Source organism: Lacerta agilis, chromosome 6 (genome assembly GCF_009819535.1).
Source record: "Lacerta agilis isolate rLacAgi1 chromosome 6, rLacAgi1.pri, whole genome shotgun sequence".
Lineage (NCBI taxonomy): Eukaryota > Metazoa > Chordata > Lepidosauria > Squamata > Lacertidae > Lacerta > Lacerta agilis.
This window is the reverse complement of record NC_046317.1, coordinates 20648334-20663243: the sequence shown is the minus strand read 5'-3', so window position 1 is coordinate 20663243 and position 14910 is coordinate 20648334. Positions and strand designations below refer to the sequence as shown.

The window sequence follows — 14910 nt, the reverse complement described above, 5'->3', positions numbered from 1 at the left end:
GGTGAGTTAACAATACAGTTCTGTGTTTTGCCTTGTGAAATAAGCTCACTTGTGTGTTGGCTGCAAATAAAAATAAAAATTTGAAAATGTCTATTAAAAGTTTGTTAACCTCATTTATACAAACAAATCTTCCACTTGTTAATGCAATTAAATGTGTTGGAAGTGATTCTCACTTCATATAATACTTGTCAGCTTCCTAGCATTTGTTAAGCAATTGATGGTTAGATATATTTAATTCATGTGGAAAGGTAGGCTATTTCCAAAATGATCCACTCAATACTCAAGTAAAATATGTTCCAGTAACTGAAAGTTCAAGTAAATAAAAGGATTAAAGCTTCCTGAAGTTTTCTTCCTGACAATAGGGCACTTATTGTGTGAGACTTAGGATGTTTTGATCTGGTCATGTTATTACAAGGCAGCTTTTGACTTAGTGATAGTATGCTAGAACTAAAAGGAAGAATGTATTTAGTAAAGAAGACTAAGTTTTCATGACTTTAGAAAGCCCTTGCCCCTCATGTCTTCTGTCATATGTGTCTGATAATGCCCATCTTTTGCCCTTGAGGGACTCATCTTACGGCTTATCCACTCTTACCTTTCCTCTCCTCTTTCCAGGCATGTGCTTTAAAGCTCTGTTTCCAAATACAGTGGTACCTCAGGTTACAGACACTTCAGGTTACAGACGCTTCAGGTTACAGACTCCGCTAACCCAGAAATAACTCTTCAGGTTAAGAACTTTGCTTCAGGATAAGGACAGAAATCATGCTCTGGTGGTGCAGCGGCTGCAGGAGGTCCCATTAGCTAAAGTGGTGCTTCAGATTAGAACAGTTTCAGGTTAAGAATGGACCTCCAGAACGAATTAAGTTCTTAACCCGAGGTACCACTGTACCTCCTTTTTTGCTCTGTGGCTTTCCATGTGAAAACCCATTCTTTATAGCTCAATCAGAGCCTTTGCAAACCTTACTATCTTAGGGTCAATTTAAACATTTATCAGAATTGGGTGGTAAAACTTTTCCTGGATAGTTATTTTGCAGCTGAGGACAACACATTTGAATGCCTTCTTCAATATAAAGTACGTACATCCACTCGCCCATCCGCACAAAACCTAGCATTATAAGGAAAGGTGTTCAACCCAGCTATCTCTATTTATGCTAACTTGTTTTGTGCAGGTAGGAGAACATTAAAATATGCAGCCGGAAGTAATACAGTATTAAGAAAAGCAGTGCCTCCAAGTTTTGATCCCAGCTGGTCCTGGGGTCTCTTAGCTACAGATGCCAGTGATATAACCTGAGACATTGCTTATACATGCAAAGCATTAACTGTATACTATAGAAGCTCCATACACTCTTAGTACTATAAGTTTCCAAATTATTGCCAAAATTTCAGTGTTTGTCAGTTGCAACAAAAAGACAAATCTTTTGGTACAGTGGTACCTCGCAAGACGAATGCCTTGCACAACGAAAAACTCGCTAGACGAAAGGGTTTTGCAATTTTTTAGGTGACTCGCAAGACGAATTTTTCTATGGTCGTGCTTCGCAAGACGAAAATTTCAATGCATTCCTATGGGAATTAAATTTCAATGCATTCCTATGGGAAACCGTGCTTCGCAAGACGAATTTTTCGCAATACGAAATGACTCGCGGAACGAATTAATTTCGTCTTGCGAGGCACCACTGTATTGTCAAGATTATTTTGTGTTATAGCAGCAAAACTTCAAAGTGAGTCAATACCTTCCAACCAAGGCGAACTACATCAAAGAGGCAACCTACAACACAGCTATGTCCTCCTTTTGCAAAAGAGAGCAACAGATCCCTGGCTGGTTTGAGCCCATCATATAAAGGACATTGAGCCTGTTATTTCTGCAAAGCGCTAGGCTCTTGTGAGCTACAAGTGTGTGTCCTGCAAAAAGAGGCAAGGAGCGACGTCCAGCAGATTGCCAGACAATATGCCAACAACTGTTGGCTAAAGCCCCTGGATAGGACTGGATCCCGTGCCACAAGACATGTGCGACTCCAGCATTGTGACCCTCTACAAGAAGAAATGTTACTTCCATGACTATTAACGACTACCATGGAATCTCCCTGTTGAGTACTGTGGCGAAAGCCTTTGCTTGTGCAGATCTCAACGTATTAGTCACTCATTGGCAGGGTCTATCCCAAGTCAATGTGTCTTTAGCGCTCAGAGGTCAACATGATTTTCTCATTGCATCAGCTACAGGAGAAATACTAAGAGTAGATATTCCCTTGTATGTTGCCTTCATAGACCTGATGAAGGCCTTTGACCTTCTGCCAAAAAGGACTCTTTACACTGCTCATCAAGACATTCCCAGCATGTTTGCACTCCTGTCTCAGCAACATCTAGGCTGGTTTGGTCATGTCAACAGAATAAAAGATGGTAGGATCCCCAGGGATGTGCTCTACAGGGAGCTGGCTTCAGGCCTGTTACAAAAATGTCTGCACATGAGACATGAAGGCACATGGCAACATCAACCCTGCCGTGTGGGAATCCCTTGCAGATGACTGCAGTGCCTGGAGACAATCAGATTGTGTATCCACAGCAGTGACTAGAGGAGGAATGACCATTTGGGAGGAGCAAAGGAAGAAGAAACGCCATGGTGCATCTGCAGCAGCACAACTGGACACCATCTGCCCCCGCTGCAACAAAACATGTCTCTCCCGTATCAGTCTCTGCAGCCACAGCAGATGCTGTAACTCTCCAATGGTTTTACAGTACTTCACCCTCAAAGGTGCACTCCTCTATTGTCTCTGCGACACAATGGTGAGAAGCATGAAAGCGTTGCTGAAAGGAAATTTGCACATTTCATACACATTGCATTATGCACACATAATCATAGGTACATACTTCAGCTTAATATTCCTCATGGCTTCCGCCTCATGTACACATGATGTGAGACTTCCAGTTTGAAACTTCTCAAAGTTATTTGGAAGCATTTTTTCAAATAGAACATCTTGATGCCAGCAACTATTCGAGGTTTTTCAGTCACCTTTATTCCAAAATCTAGATACAACTACTATTTATACATAACACATTAGTCAAAATAGTCAGCTATTTTGTTTGATATTGTGGTATTACAAAATAATTTAATGTTTTGAACTATAATGTGGATTTTTATACAGAAGGCCAGTTATAATAAACCACCAATTTCCAGATCCAGGTAGACTTTCTAAAACAAATTCATTATTAATTGATGGTATTCTGCATAGTGTAGCTTTTATGCATGTGAGACGGAAATATGTACGTACATCTTCAGTTTTGTTTGGTTTTTCCCCTCCAGTGAGAAATAAAATAAACACTCTTTTCCTTGTTTAGGATTCCTTTCCATTTTAGTTCCATCAGTATTCAGTAATGTGCAGCTAATAGTGTTTTCATGATTCTCCATTAATCTAAAAGTATTTATAGCATTATTTGTATCATTTGTACAGAAAAAGAATGCAGGTGGCTTTCTGGTCATTTTTGTTGTCAGTGTATGTTCCCTAATTTTCTAGAGAACATTCAGTATAGTGTAGTGTGTGTTCTTTCCCTTGGGGAAATTGTGTGATGAGTTAAACTTGGATTTTTTCCCCAATAGTTGCAGATCTGTGTGTCAGACAGCAGCAACACAATTCATTGTTTGATCATTTTTGCTAAGTCTGCAATTTTCATTGGGGAGTTTCAAATACAGAATCAACCTGGATTGTTTTATGTATTTTGTACTTTAAAGGATCTGCTAATTACTTTATTTGTCCCAGTGCTGTTTTAGTTATTAGAAAAATTATATTTCCATGTACTAATACTTTCAAGGATCTAGTTTCAGCGTGTTTGTTCTTCCTTTTAAATATTGATTTATAATGTCAAACTTTATTTTTCCCCCATGTCTCGGTTGGGGTGGGGGAGAGAAAATTGAGGTGCTGTGATTTGGAATATATTGAACATTTCAACTTTGTAATAACCAAATTAGAATTAAAATTTGAAGGTTTACATGAAAAATCTCAAACGTTCAGAGAGGGTGTGCATTTATGGTAGAGATTTTCATAGTGCTCTTCCTATACTTGGCACCCTGTGATACAAGTTTGTCAATATGATCTTAAATTTGAAAACAGGTTGCAATGCAGACTGGCTGACTGATGAGGTTCAGAGAGTAAGAAAGGTTCTCTGAATCAGGACATACCATATTTTCCTGTGTATCACACACACACACACACAGACCCGTGTATAAGACTCCCCCTATCTCCGTCCCTCTGGGGGGAGATTGCTCACCCCTGCCTGACCAACGCTGCCAAACGAACACGGCGCAGAAGCCGCCAGACGTCTGCCCGATTGCCGCTACAGCAGCCAATCGACAGCAACACTTGCCGCAGCCACCAATCAGCTGGTCTATCACCTCTAACAATCTCCTCCTCATGGCACAAACCAATCCCCCGTCCCCACTCTGCACTATCCATGTACTGTATAAGATGAGTCCCAATTTTAAAAGGTATATTATCAGAAGAAAAACCTCATCTTATACACAGAAAAGTACAGTAGATCTGAAAGTAACAGAAGTGGCTGTGAAGTAAGTGGCTTTGAGTTCAATTTCACCGACACATTCACCACTGGCTTAGAGGAGATAACGCTATAATCTTGCTTATGCATACTTGCTATTCCCACAGTATGACAGGGAGAGAGATTTTGGGTTTACAGTTAAAAATCAATTCAATGCGAACCAATAGTTTTGGGCTGGGGATCAAAACCCTGTTTATTTTTAGATTACATTAATGAGAACATGATTTCTGACACCCGAAAAGTGTTATTGCACCCAAACCTGGTAAGATCATATTGAGAGTAGAGCTCTTATCTAGGCACTAGAAATGATTGAAAATTGAAAAAGGTTGAGAAAAGTCAAAGATGCAAAAGCAGTGGCTATTAGTTTTCAGGTCAGGGGACACATTGACCCATGGTCAACCCTGGTGTGTGTGTGTACGGTGAAGTGCAAAATTAAGGTGAGGCTAAAGTGTAAAAGTGGGTATGGTGAGAACTGCAGTTCTCATAAACAGTGTCTAGCAAAAGAAGACATGGCTTATACAACAGTGCTTTTCTGAACTGCATGTAATGTAATTGAAACTGACTTGGCAGGAAGTTGTGTTGAAGCTGACAAGCTTGATTATGGAACTTTATTTTGTGTTTGGATGGGTGGAATCTATTAACTGTGATGCCATTATTGTAAGTTAATATTTGTTAGATAAAGGTATTCCAATTGGAAAGCAGGTAAATTGTGTGTTTAACACCAACCTGAGGCTTCTGTGTCTGAAACTGGAAAATAATTGCAGCATCTCAACAAGTTTTTAAGATGATCAACTGACATTTGATTCTTGCTATCTGACTTGTAAAACCTTACTAAAATTTCATTATATTTTAACTGAAAAGGTCAAAGCCTTTCTAGTACCCTACTTGTGTGGTAAAGCATTTATTGTTTTCTCCATGATAATATTTCCAGAAAGGCAGTATTTATGGGAAATGTTTTATATCTTAATATTTCAGCTTCAAACATTGGAAGCCTGAATTGTTCTAGGACCTGAACATATGGAAATTTATCCAGAGTTGGAATTTTCATCATCCTGTTCTTCCCCGGCTTACTCTAATAAAGCAGTTTTGTCTTTTTTGCCTGTGAGTTTTCTGTTGAAGTTTCATTCGGGAAGACCATCATTTTGCCTTGCTAAATCCAGACTTGTGAATAAAAGAAAAGGTTATGGTGGCAAAGCAAATTGGAATGCAGGTAAAGTTTCAAAACTAGAATTTCTGTATTGCAGATATTTAAATTCCCACTTGTTTTAGCTATGCCCATAATTTCTTTCATTCAGGAAGATAAGTTTTGTCTGGCTGAACAGGTTAAAGTTGTTGGTTGTAATGCAGGTAAAGTTTTTTCCATACTAGTTATTACATATTAATTATTATTTACACTGTTCTTCAATGCATAGTATTATAAGCCAATAACAATAAAACAGTCTGATTCTAAAACAGTAAGTTCCTCAATATGCATAATTATATTTCTTATCCCATGTCAAGACATGGCAGGAGTCGGTATGGTTGCACCTGTAGAGACCCATGGCCTAGGACAGGGGTCAGCAAACCTTTTCAGCAGGGGGCCGGTCCACTGTCCCTCAGACCTTGTGGGGGGGGGCCCGATTATATTTTTTTTGGGGGGGGGGGAATCCTATGCCCCACAAATAACCCAGAGATGCATTTTAAATAAAAGGACACATTCTACTCATGTAAAAACACACTGATTACCGGACTGTCCATGGGCCGAATTTAGAAGGTGTTTGGGCCAGATCTGGCCCCCGGACCTTAGTTTGCCTACCCATGGCCTAGGAGAAGCCCTACCACTGACCAAAGACAGTAGGTCAATATCACAATTCTTGATGAGTGAAATGACAGGTGAAAACAGAGCAAACAAATCCAGAGATTCATGCTTTGATACTAGTTCTAGGCCTCTTTCCAATGAGAAATGGAGACAAAGCAGCTATGGAATTATGAGTGGCTGAACTGTCTACCCCTCCATGGAGGTGACCTTTGAGGAAAGAGGTTCTCCCGTTGGATATGGGGTACCCCCAATCCAGGTTTGCTAAGGGAATCCCTTCCAAACAACTCAATAGGCCAAGCAGTATGTCAATTTTTGCCTGCCCCCTCAGTTTGACCTGTGGCATCCTTTGAAAGCAGCCCAAAAGACATTGCAGTAGGTGTTTCAAGAACATAAGATTCTGCAGTATCAAACCAGTGGCCCATTTAGTCCATTATTCTCTTCTCATAGTGGACAACCAGATGCTCATGGCAAGCTCAAAACCAGGACCTGAGTGCAACAGCATCCTCCCAACTTGCAATTTACATAGGGGGCTGGTTTGAGGAACTCTGCTTGACTGGGAATTCTCCCTTCCTTCAAACACAAGCAACATACTATTTAGGGCAAAAGGGTACTTGCAGGGGTTGGGTTGAAGTAGTTGTTCAAAGCAGGGCTTAGCTCAGGGTTCTTCTTGCTCTGGTTTTAATCAGAACTGCAGATAATTATTGAGCTTCTTATACTTGCATTTCCCTTTGAGGTGAGCAAAATGAGCTCAAGAAGCTCATTTTGGGGCCTTATCTCAGTGGAGCTTACCAGCATCTGTTTATAAAAGCTTGTATCTAGATAGGCAGTTTTCAACATTATTTATTTTTTCCATTTAGCAGACACCGAGTAACTCTAGTTCTCTGTGTGATGTACAGAAACTGCTGAAAACAAATTAAAGTTAGGAAATCCATATAAAACAAACATACCAGTAATTCAGTAAAGCATTCAAGCTCTTTTTAATGATAATACTTTGGCTGGTACTGCTTTTTAAGTCCCATTTAGTAGGGCAACATAACTATTTGTGCCTTCCAAAATCCCTACTTCTACACAATTGCTGTACAAGAACCCTGTTGTTGAGTATATGCTCTTGAATATACAGTGTATAAATAAATAAATATATATATATAGAGAGAGAGAGTTACACCTTTGATTTTACTTTTTCTGTGTCTTTATGTAATGAGGAGTTGATCCATTGTTCTAGCTAATAGCTTAAGCAATTAATAAAATAGTGCTACCTCTTTAAATGACCCCAAGCATGATTGATGAGAACTGAAGTTGCATTCTCTCTTTCTCTCTTCCTGACCATTCATTCATACTTGAGGTTTGTTTTTTAATTTGTTAAATTGTACCATTGTATCTGTGTAACAGTTTACTGGCTAATTTCTTTCGCTAACTTTTCATCAGAAGCCAACTCTAGCTACTTCACAGTTCAGTCTTAAAATCATTTGATGTATTTAAGTAGTGTGGGTTGCAACTATCAAAATTATTGTTCTTGAAGGAAAAACTTTGAAACATAAGCCCTGTGTTTTGAGGGGAGAGAAAGCGTTTCCAGGGAAGATGCAAAGTTGTATGCTGGAATAGTGCCAGACCCACATGAAACAAAGTGCTTAATCAAGAAATGTTGTTTAAAAAGTGCAATATAACATTCATACAGAATTGTTCTTTTTGTACTGCTGTTCCATCTTCAAACCATAAGAATATGAGAAACAACCTAACTTGGTGAAGCATATTTTAACCCACTGGTACTGATCTAAAGTTACTGTGATTGGAAATTACTTGAGAGTAATGATATGCACACAAGTAAACATTCCAGTATCGGGGCAAATCTTTTTCTACTTCCTAGTGATGGGCTGGGTTGTAGTGCCTTATCAATTTTGCCCACCCTTTTAACATATCTTTCTGTTTCCAGAGATGTATGGTAAACTACTGTGGGGTTAATTGCTGTAGGTCTTGCCTTCTCCATAGGCCTTGATGCAACTTGAATATATGTAGTACCTCTAGAATTCTCTTCCCCTAAGAGTAAAACAAGTCTGAACTTTGTTTTGATGTTCATTGAAAACTTGTTTGACTCTTTCTCCCAGGCCTTTCCCAAATTAGTCCATTCTGTTTCTGAAGCTTTTCGTTATTGTTGGCTTTCTGTTTTTAACATCATTTTATGATTTATATTATGTTTTATATTCTATTTTTGTACATCAAATATAGGATTTGGACTGCCTTACTTTTATATTTCTAGCCATGGAACTCTGACTCTATTAAATTTTAGATTAAATGTGTAAATTGCTTTGTAAAACAGGTGTACATAACTGATTACTAGTTACTAATTACTGGTTAACTGATTACTAAAAGATTAAAGCTTGAGTGTATTTTCAGACGGAATTAAAATGTCTGCTGTGTAATTGTGTTGCCAGTGGTTTAAAGTGCATTGTCTTTTTATGTTTTATTATATATTGGCATATACGTCTGTTCTATACAGAGTCAAACCAATGGTCTGTCTTAGCCAGTGCTGTCCGACTTGCAGCAGTTGTGTATTTGGCCAACGTTATTTTCTGTTACTGGCTTCCTCACTTTTTCACTAGAGAAATTGGAGCTTGAACTTGGGACATTCTGTATGCATAGCATGTGCTCTACCACTGGGCTATGAGCTCATTCTTTCAAAGGCACCTCCTAAGCTATTATATGTCTCCCTATATTTCAGAATTAGTAGACTTGTATTGGAGCCTTCAGTATGACATATTGAACCCCTTCAGTATGACATTGAAAATCAGAAAGAAATAGCCATTTGCTTAAGTGTATGAATATACTTTGATCTTGAGACAGAATCTTCATGCTTTAATTAAATTCATTTTTTTAAAAGAAATCCTGCCATTCATCCCAAAGGAGCCAAGGGTAGCAAAAACCAAAACAACATAAATACAAGTAAAAACAATTTAAAACAATTTAAAATATTTAAAATATTAAGAATGTACTATGTAATCACATAATTTCAAGGTTGCCAGGAAGGGTATCTTTCATCCTGCAAATGCCTTTGCTGAATCTCTCAGCAGCTTTTGATATGATCAGCCATGACATTCTAGATCAGCAGCACAGATTGGGGCGTTGGAGGCACTGTATTACAATGGTTCCACTCCTGTTTTGGGGACTGCTTCTGGAGACTAGCACTGAACAGCTATACTTTAGCCTCTGTCAATTGGGCTGGGGTGTGAAGCTGTTGGGAGTGGCCATTAAAAGATTTGGGGTTAAATGTCAAAAATATGCTGTTGACACTCATTTCTATTTCTATCTTATATCTGAGTCAAGAGCAGCCATGCACATTGCACAACCTCTTTAGGTACAGTGGTGGGCTAGATAATGGACAATAAGCTGAATCCTCTTAAGATGGAGGTGTTTCCAGGCTGAGAGGTTTCCAGGTTCAGGGATTTAGGGAGTTTGTTTTTGAAGGGCTTATACTCCCTCAAAGGAACAAGTACATGCTTCTGGTTCCATTGCTTTCACTGGAGGCCAAAGTGTCCTCCGTGGTGAGGATTGCTCATCACAAGCTTCAACTAGTACACCAGTGATGCCTGTTTCTGGATAGGATTAGCTTAGCCACTAGAACCAATACATTAGTAACCTCAAGACTGTGCCAATTTGTGTGGCTACCCTTAAGGCTGGTTTGGAAGTTGCAGCTGACCCGGAATGAAGTGGCTTGGTTGCTGAGTGAGGTGCCTTTCCCAGCACATATAACACATGTGCTGAAAGAGCTGCACTGCTTGCTAGTTTGTTAAAGGTTGTTTTATTAACACATAAGGCCCCAAATAACCCAATATAAGATTACCTGAAAGAGCATCTCTCCCCCACCCCCACCCTATAGGCTCATTATATCACTACTATGGCTGAAGTAGACCCTGTTGGTTGTGTTGCAACCTCCAGAGTTCTGTTTTGAGGCAACATGGAGATGGGCCTTTATCTGTGGTTGCACCTGTGCTAATGGAATGAACTCCCCTCTGCAGTATTGCAGGCACAAACAATGATCTACTTCCATTATTTATTTTTTCTCTTCGCCCAACCCATTGATGCCAGTTTTAAATGACTATAGTACTGTAATGATGGTCTTCTGTTGTTTTATGTATGTTTTCTTTCTTTGCTGCATTCTTTTACTGTTGTATACTGCTTTGGAATTTTAAAAAATGATAGAAATGTTTTTAATAAATAATACTTCTTATATCTCCAATGACTGCCTTCCAAATGAACTGTACCCCAAATGATTCTTTATTCTCTGTTCGAAATGCAACACTTGTTCTTATACATTTCAAGCAGGAACTAGCTTATGAAGGCAAAATAGATCTTGTCCACATGGCTAAACTTTAGTGATATCAGAGGGAAAACATATTTGCAGTGCTTCATGTAGATTTTTATAGTTAAATGTTTTTTTATTTTCTTTTCAGAAAAACAAGATTGTCTGCATCACGTTGTTCATGAACGTTTGGGCGAACTCCTGCGTGTGCTAAAGGCAGTCATTAGCAAGCACCAATGTCTTAATTCAGTTGATATTCTAAGTGCTGCAGGAACAGTCATCGCAAAAGTGAAAGGTGAGGAAAAGGAGAACTTTTGCAACTTGATATAGTAAGTAAAGTTGCCTTGTGATGTAACACAGATGTTGCTGTTAGCACTTCTCCTGTATTTACTTCCAGAGGCACTCAACCATATAATTTGTCAGAGGAGGGAAATGCCAAACCAATCCCTCAGACATGTAGGGGACTGCTAAATGAGGAACAGAGCTATTCCTCTCTTGCTAGCACACAGCAGGTGCATGCTAGACTGCAAACTTTGTGGGCTTACAAAGTTAGATGAACAGCTCTGTACTACAACAGAACTGCAGGACTTAGCTTGTTCATAGCGATTCTGGAGGGATCTTTGTTTAATGTTTCAGCTTATCCAAGTCTTTACTCAGACCAGTACACTCAAATTGCCCAGTGAGAAAAAAAGCCATTTACTGCTATAAATTAAAAGTAACAATCTATTTGTGTTGCATGTTTTCATTTAAGGCAGTGAGTTTTATGTCTGTACAGGTAGCAACCATTGAAGACGCATACAGTTGGCACATGATTGCTACCACGTGTGTTATTTTGTACTCAGTAAAGGGCAGAATGGGGGCAGGGCGGGGTGTAATGGCACCTTAAATGAAAACATGCAACACAAATAGATTGTTACTTTTAATTTATAGTAGTAAATGACTTTTTTCTCACTGGGCAATTTGAGTGTACTGGTCTGAGTAAAGACTTGGATAAGCTGAAACATTAAACAAAGATCCCTCCAGAATCGCTATGAACAAGCTAAGTCCTGCAGTTCTGTTGTAGTACAGAGCTGTTCATCTAACTTTGTAAGCCCACAAAGTTTGCCTACTCCGCTGACGCACACAGTAGCTGGGAACAGAACGCCTGTGCAGAATGGTTGCCACCCGTATTTGAAATATATGATATCCTGGTAACTTGTATGTATACTGTTGGGTAAGATTGAAGTTAGATGTACAGGGTTTATTTGGAGGAACAATTGTTGCATAACTTTGGGTTCAAGACAGGAAAGAGAAACCGCAAGTGCAAGAACAACTATGTTGCGAAACTGCTGTGAAACTGCGAGACTACTATTATTAACAAATAGCAATTATCGTGAGCTTTGCTGATCATAAGCCAGTTCTCAAGGGTGTCATTTAATAAGCAAGTTTAACCTAGCCTCTACAAGATACTCAGGCTTGGTTTTCCCCTTTAGCTGGTCCTGGAGAAATTGAGACAGCTCTTTCCTTTTCTTGGGTCTAGACCAGGGTTTCCCAAACTTGGATCTCCAGCTGTTATTGGAGTTGTTGTCCAAAAACAGCTGAAGACCCAAGTTTGGGAAACCATAGTCTAGAGACTACAAGTAGGGAACCTTACAGTTTCAAAGCCACATTTCCTAATGGCTAACCTCGAGCTAGGGGTGCATGCCAACAGTGAGTAGGGTCAAAACAAAAGTGGTAGAACCTATGTAGACAGGGCAGAGTTGACTGAGTACATATGTCATCATATATACATGCAGCACATGGAATCATGGACTCAAGTTGAAAAGGACCCCAAGGGTCATCCTGTCCAACCCCCTGCAATGCACATCAATTCACATGCATGCAATATGTTACTTCTCCTCTCACAGCAATTAGATTTCACTTTGTTAAAAACATTCTTCAAATCCAGTTGTCAGTGGGGAATTTTTTTAAAATGAAGATTGCAGCTGGGAAGGGTTCTGTTGTGTCCAATAGAAGGCTTTTTCAAGCCAAATTGCTTGGGAGGGAGGGAATGCTATGGGCCATATGGGGAGCCCTCATGGGCTGCATTTACCCCATGGGCCACTGGCTCTTAGCTCTTGCTCTAGAGACTGCAGCCACAATTACATGCCTGCCTCAGAATATCCAGGGAGCTCCATCAGTATTGGGTCTCCATCAGGACTTCGAAACAACACAGGATTCGTGTAGATCAGCAGTGGTCAGTCTGTGGTCCTTGGACCCACATACAGCACTGTGCCAAAATCATGTCATTGGAGGAAGCCCAACAGGAGGAGAAAAATAGGAATGGAAGCTGAAATGGAGTGATAGAATGAGGAGGGGGAAAGCTTTCTGCAAGTGTTCAGTTCAGACCACTGGCAAGAGTAATCTCCCCTTCCTCCAGCTGTATCAGGTGGAGAGGAAGAAGGTGGAGAGAAGAGATGATATCATCTGCCACTGACTTAACATAAGTAGAATTTCCATAATTTGGGGGGGGGGTTGGAAACTTAGTGGAAATTTTAAATATATGCCATAGTGACGACTGTTTTTACAAGCCAAAACCTATTTTACTACTTTAAAACACACAATTTATAACTTAACATAAAGTCATACTTTCTGGCATATTTATGAATTTTTGCATTGCACCCCTATGCATAGGGTCATAGAATTGTAGAGTTGGAAGGAATTCTGAGAGTTATTCCCCCATCCAATTTGAAACCATACCAGAACCTGCTTAGTTTTGCAAATGTGCTATAAGTTTTATTGCTGTACTACCTAAATCACGCAGCCAAATAATTTACTCAGAAATAAGAAGTAATTGCACAAAGGATTGCAACCTCAATAGTGTAAATGCCTGAGTTGCCAACATTGAACCCAATGGGATCTCCTTCTGAGTAGACATACCCTGTTTCTCATAAAATAAGACGTGCCTATAAAATAAGCCATGGCAGGATTTTCAAGCATTCACAAAATATAAGACATACCCCAAAAATAAGCCATAGTGCTGGGCGCAGTTCTAGAGGGCGCCAAAGAAGAGGAAGAGGCCTGTCGGGTTGGCACCCAGACCCAGATGTTGCTGCTGGTGCAGCCCCGTCAAAACGCCCAGCAACCCAGCAAGAGCCGGAGCGCGCGCCGCCTGGAGCCACGAGCCAGCGGGACCCAGCAAGAGCCTCCTCCTCCTCCTGTTGGCTTCCGGAGGCCCGGGGCGCTCAGCGCAGCGCTGCTGGAAGCCGACCTGGCAAGCCTCCTCCTGCTGCTGTGACTCGGGGCGCTCCGTGCGGCGCTGCTGGGCGCTGACCCGGCAAGCCGCCTCCTCCCTCTTCCTCCTGCCGCGGCTCGGGGTGCTCCATGCGGCGCTGCTGGGCACTTTGTCAGTACTTCAGCAGCAGCAGCAGCAACAGCCAGTTCCAGGCGCCAAGCCGCAGCAGGAAGAGGAGGCTTGCCAGGTCGGCGCCCACCGCCCCGAGCCTCCAGGAGCCAGCAGGAAGAGGAGGTGGCCTGCCGGGTTGGCGCCAAGCAGGGCTGCGTGCCCCGAGACAGCTGGACCAAGCAGCAGCAATGCCAGCCGCGGCAGGAGGAGGCAGGTGCCCAGAACTATATGGTACTTAATAAAAAAATAAGACACCCCCGAAAATAAGCCATAGGCTTATTTTCTTAAGTAAAATAAATATAAGACGGTGTCTTATTTTTGGAGAAACACGGTACATAGGATCTTGATATTTTGTAGCAGGCTGTCCATGTCGCAGACATTGGGAGAGAGGTGTAAAGATTGACCACAAGGGAGGCGCCAGCCAAAGCGACAGAAGATGTTAAAGGTCACCAGAACAAAGCAAGCAGCAATTCACAATTCATAAACAACAAAGGTCCTGCATGCTCCTCTTGTGAACATAGTATCACCCCATAAATCATAAACAGTAAATATAGTGCTCTTCAGATATTGTTAAGATTGCAATTTTCATCGGCTCCATACAACAGAACCAATGATTGCCGGTGATAAAAGTTGCAATCTAACCATGTCTTGAGGGCACCATGTGTTCTAGGTTCAGAAATGCATCTTGCATTTGAATATTTGAGACTCAAAGCATATGTCTATAACACAAAGAAATAATTAAAGGTAGGTAGCCATGTTGGTCTGCCATAGTAAATAAATAAATAAATAAAAATCCTTCCAGTAGTACCTTAGAGACCAACTAAGTTTGTTCTTGGTATGAACTTTCGTGTGCATGCACACTTCTTCAGATACACTGAAACAGCATACCCTTATATATAGTGAGTCAGCATACCC

At 40.6% G+C, this 14910-nt stretch overlaps 1 protein-coding gene across 1 annotated transcript in view; it reads left to right on the top strand.

Moving 5' to 3' along the window:
- The window catches only part of ARHGAP29 (Rho GTPase activating protein 29), a 55581-nt gene that overhangs the window by 18743 nt on the left and 21928 nt on the right, over positions 1 to 14910 (top strand). The window contains 1 exon segment of the mRNA XM_033151561.1: positions 10783 to 10926. Coding sequence (XP_033007452.1) covers positions 10783 to 10926 — 144 coding nt within the window.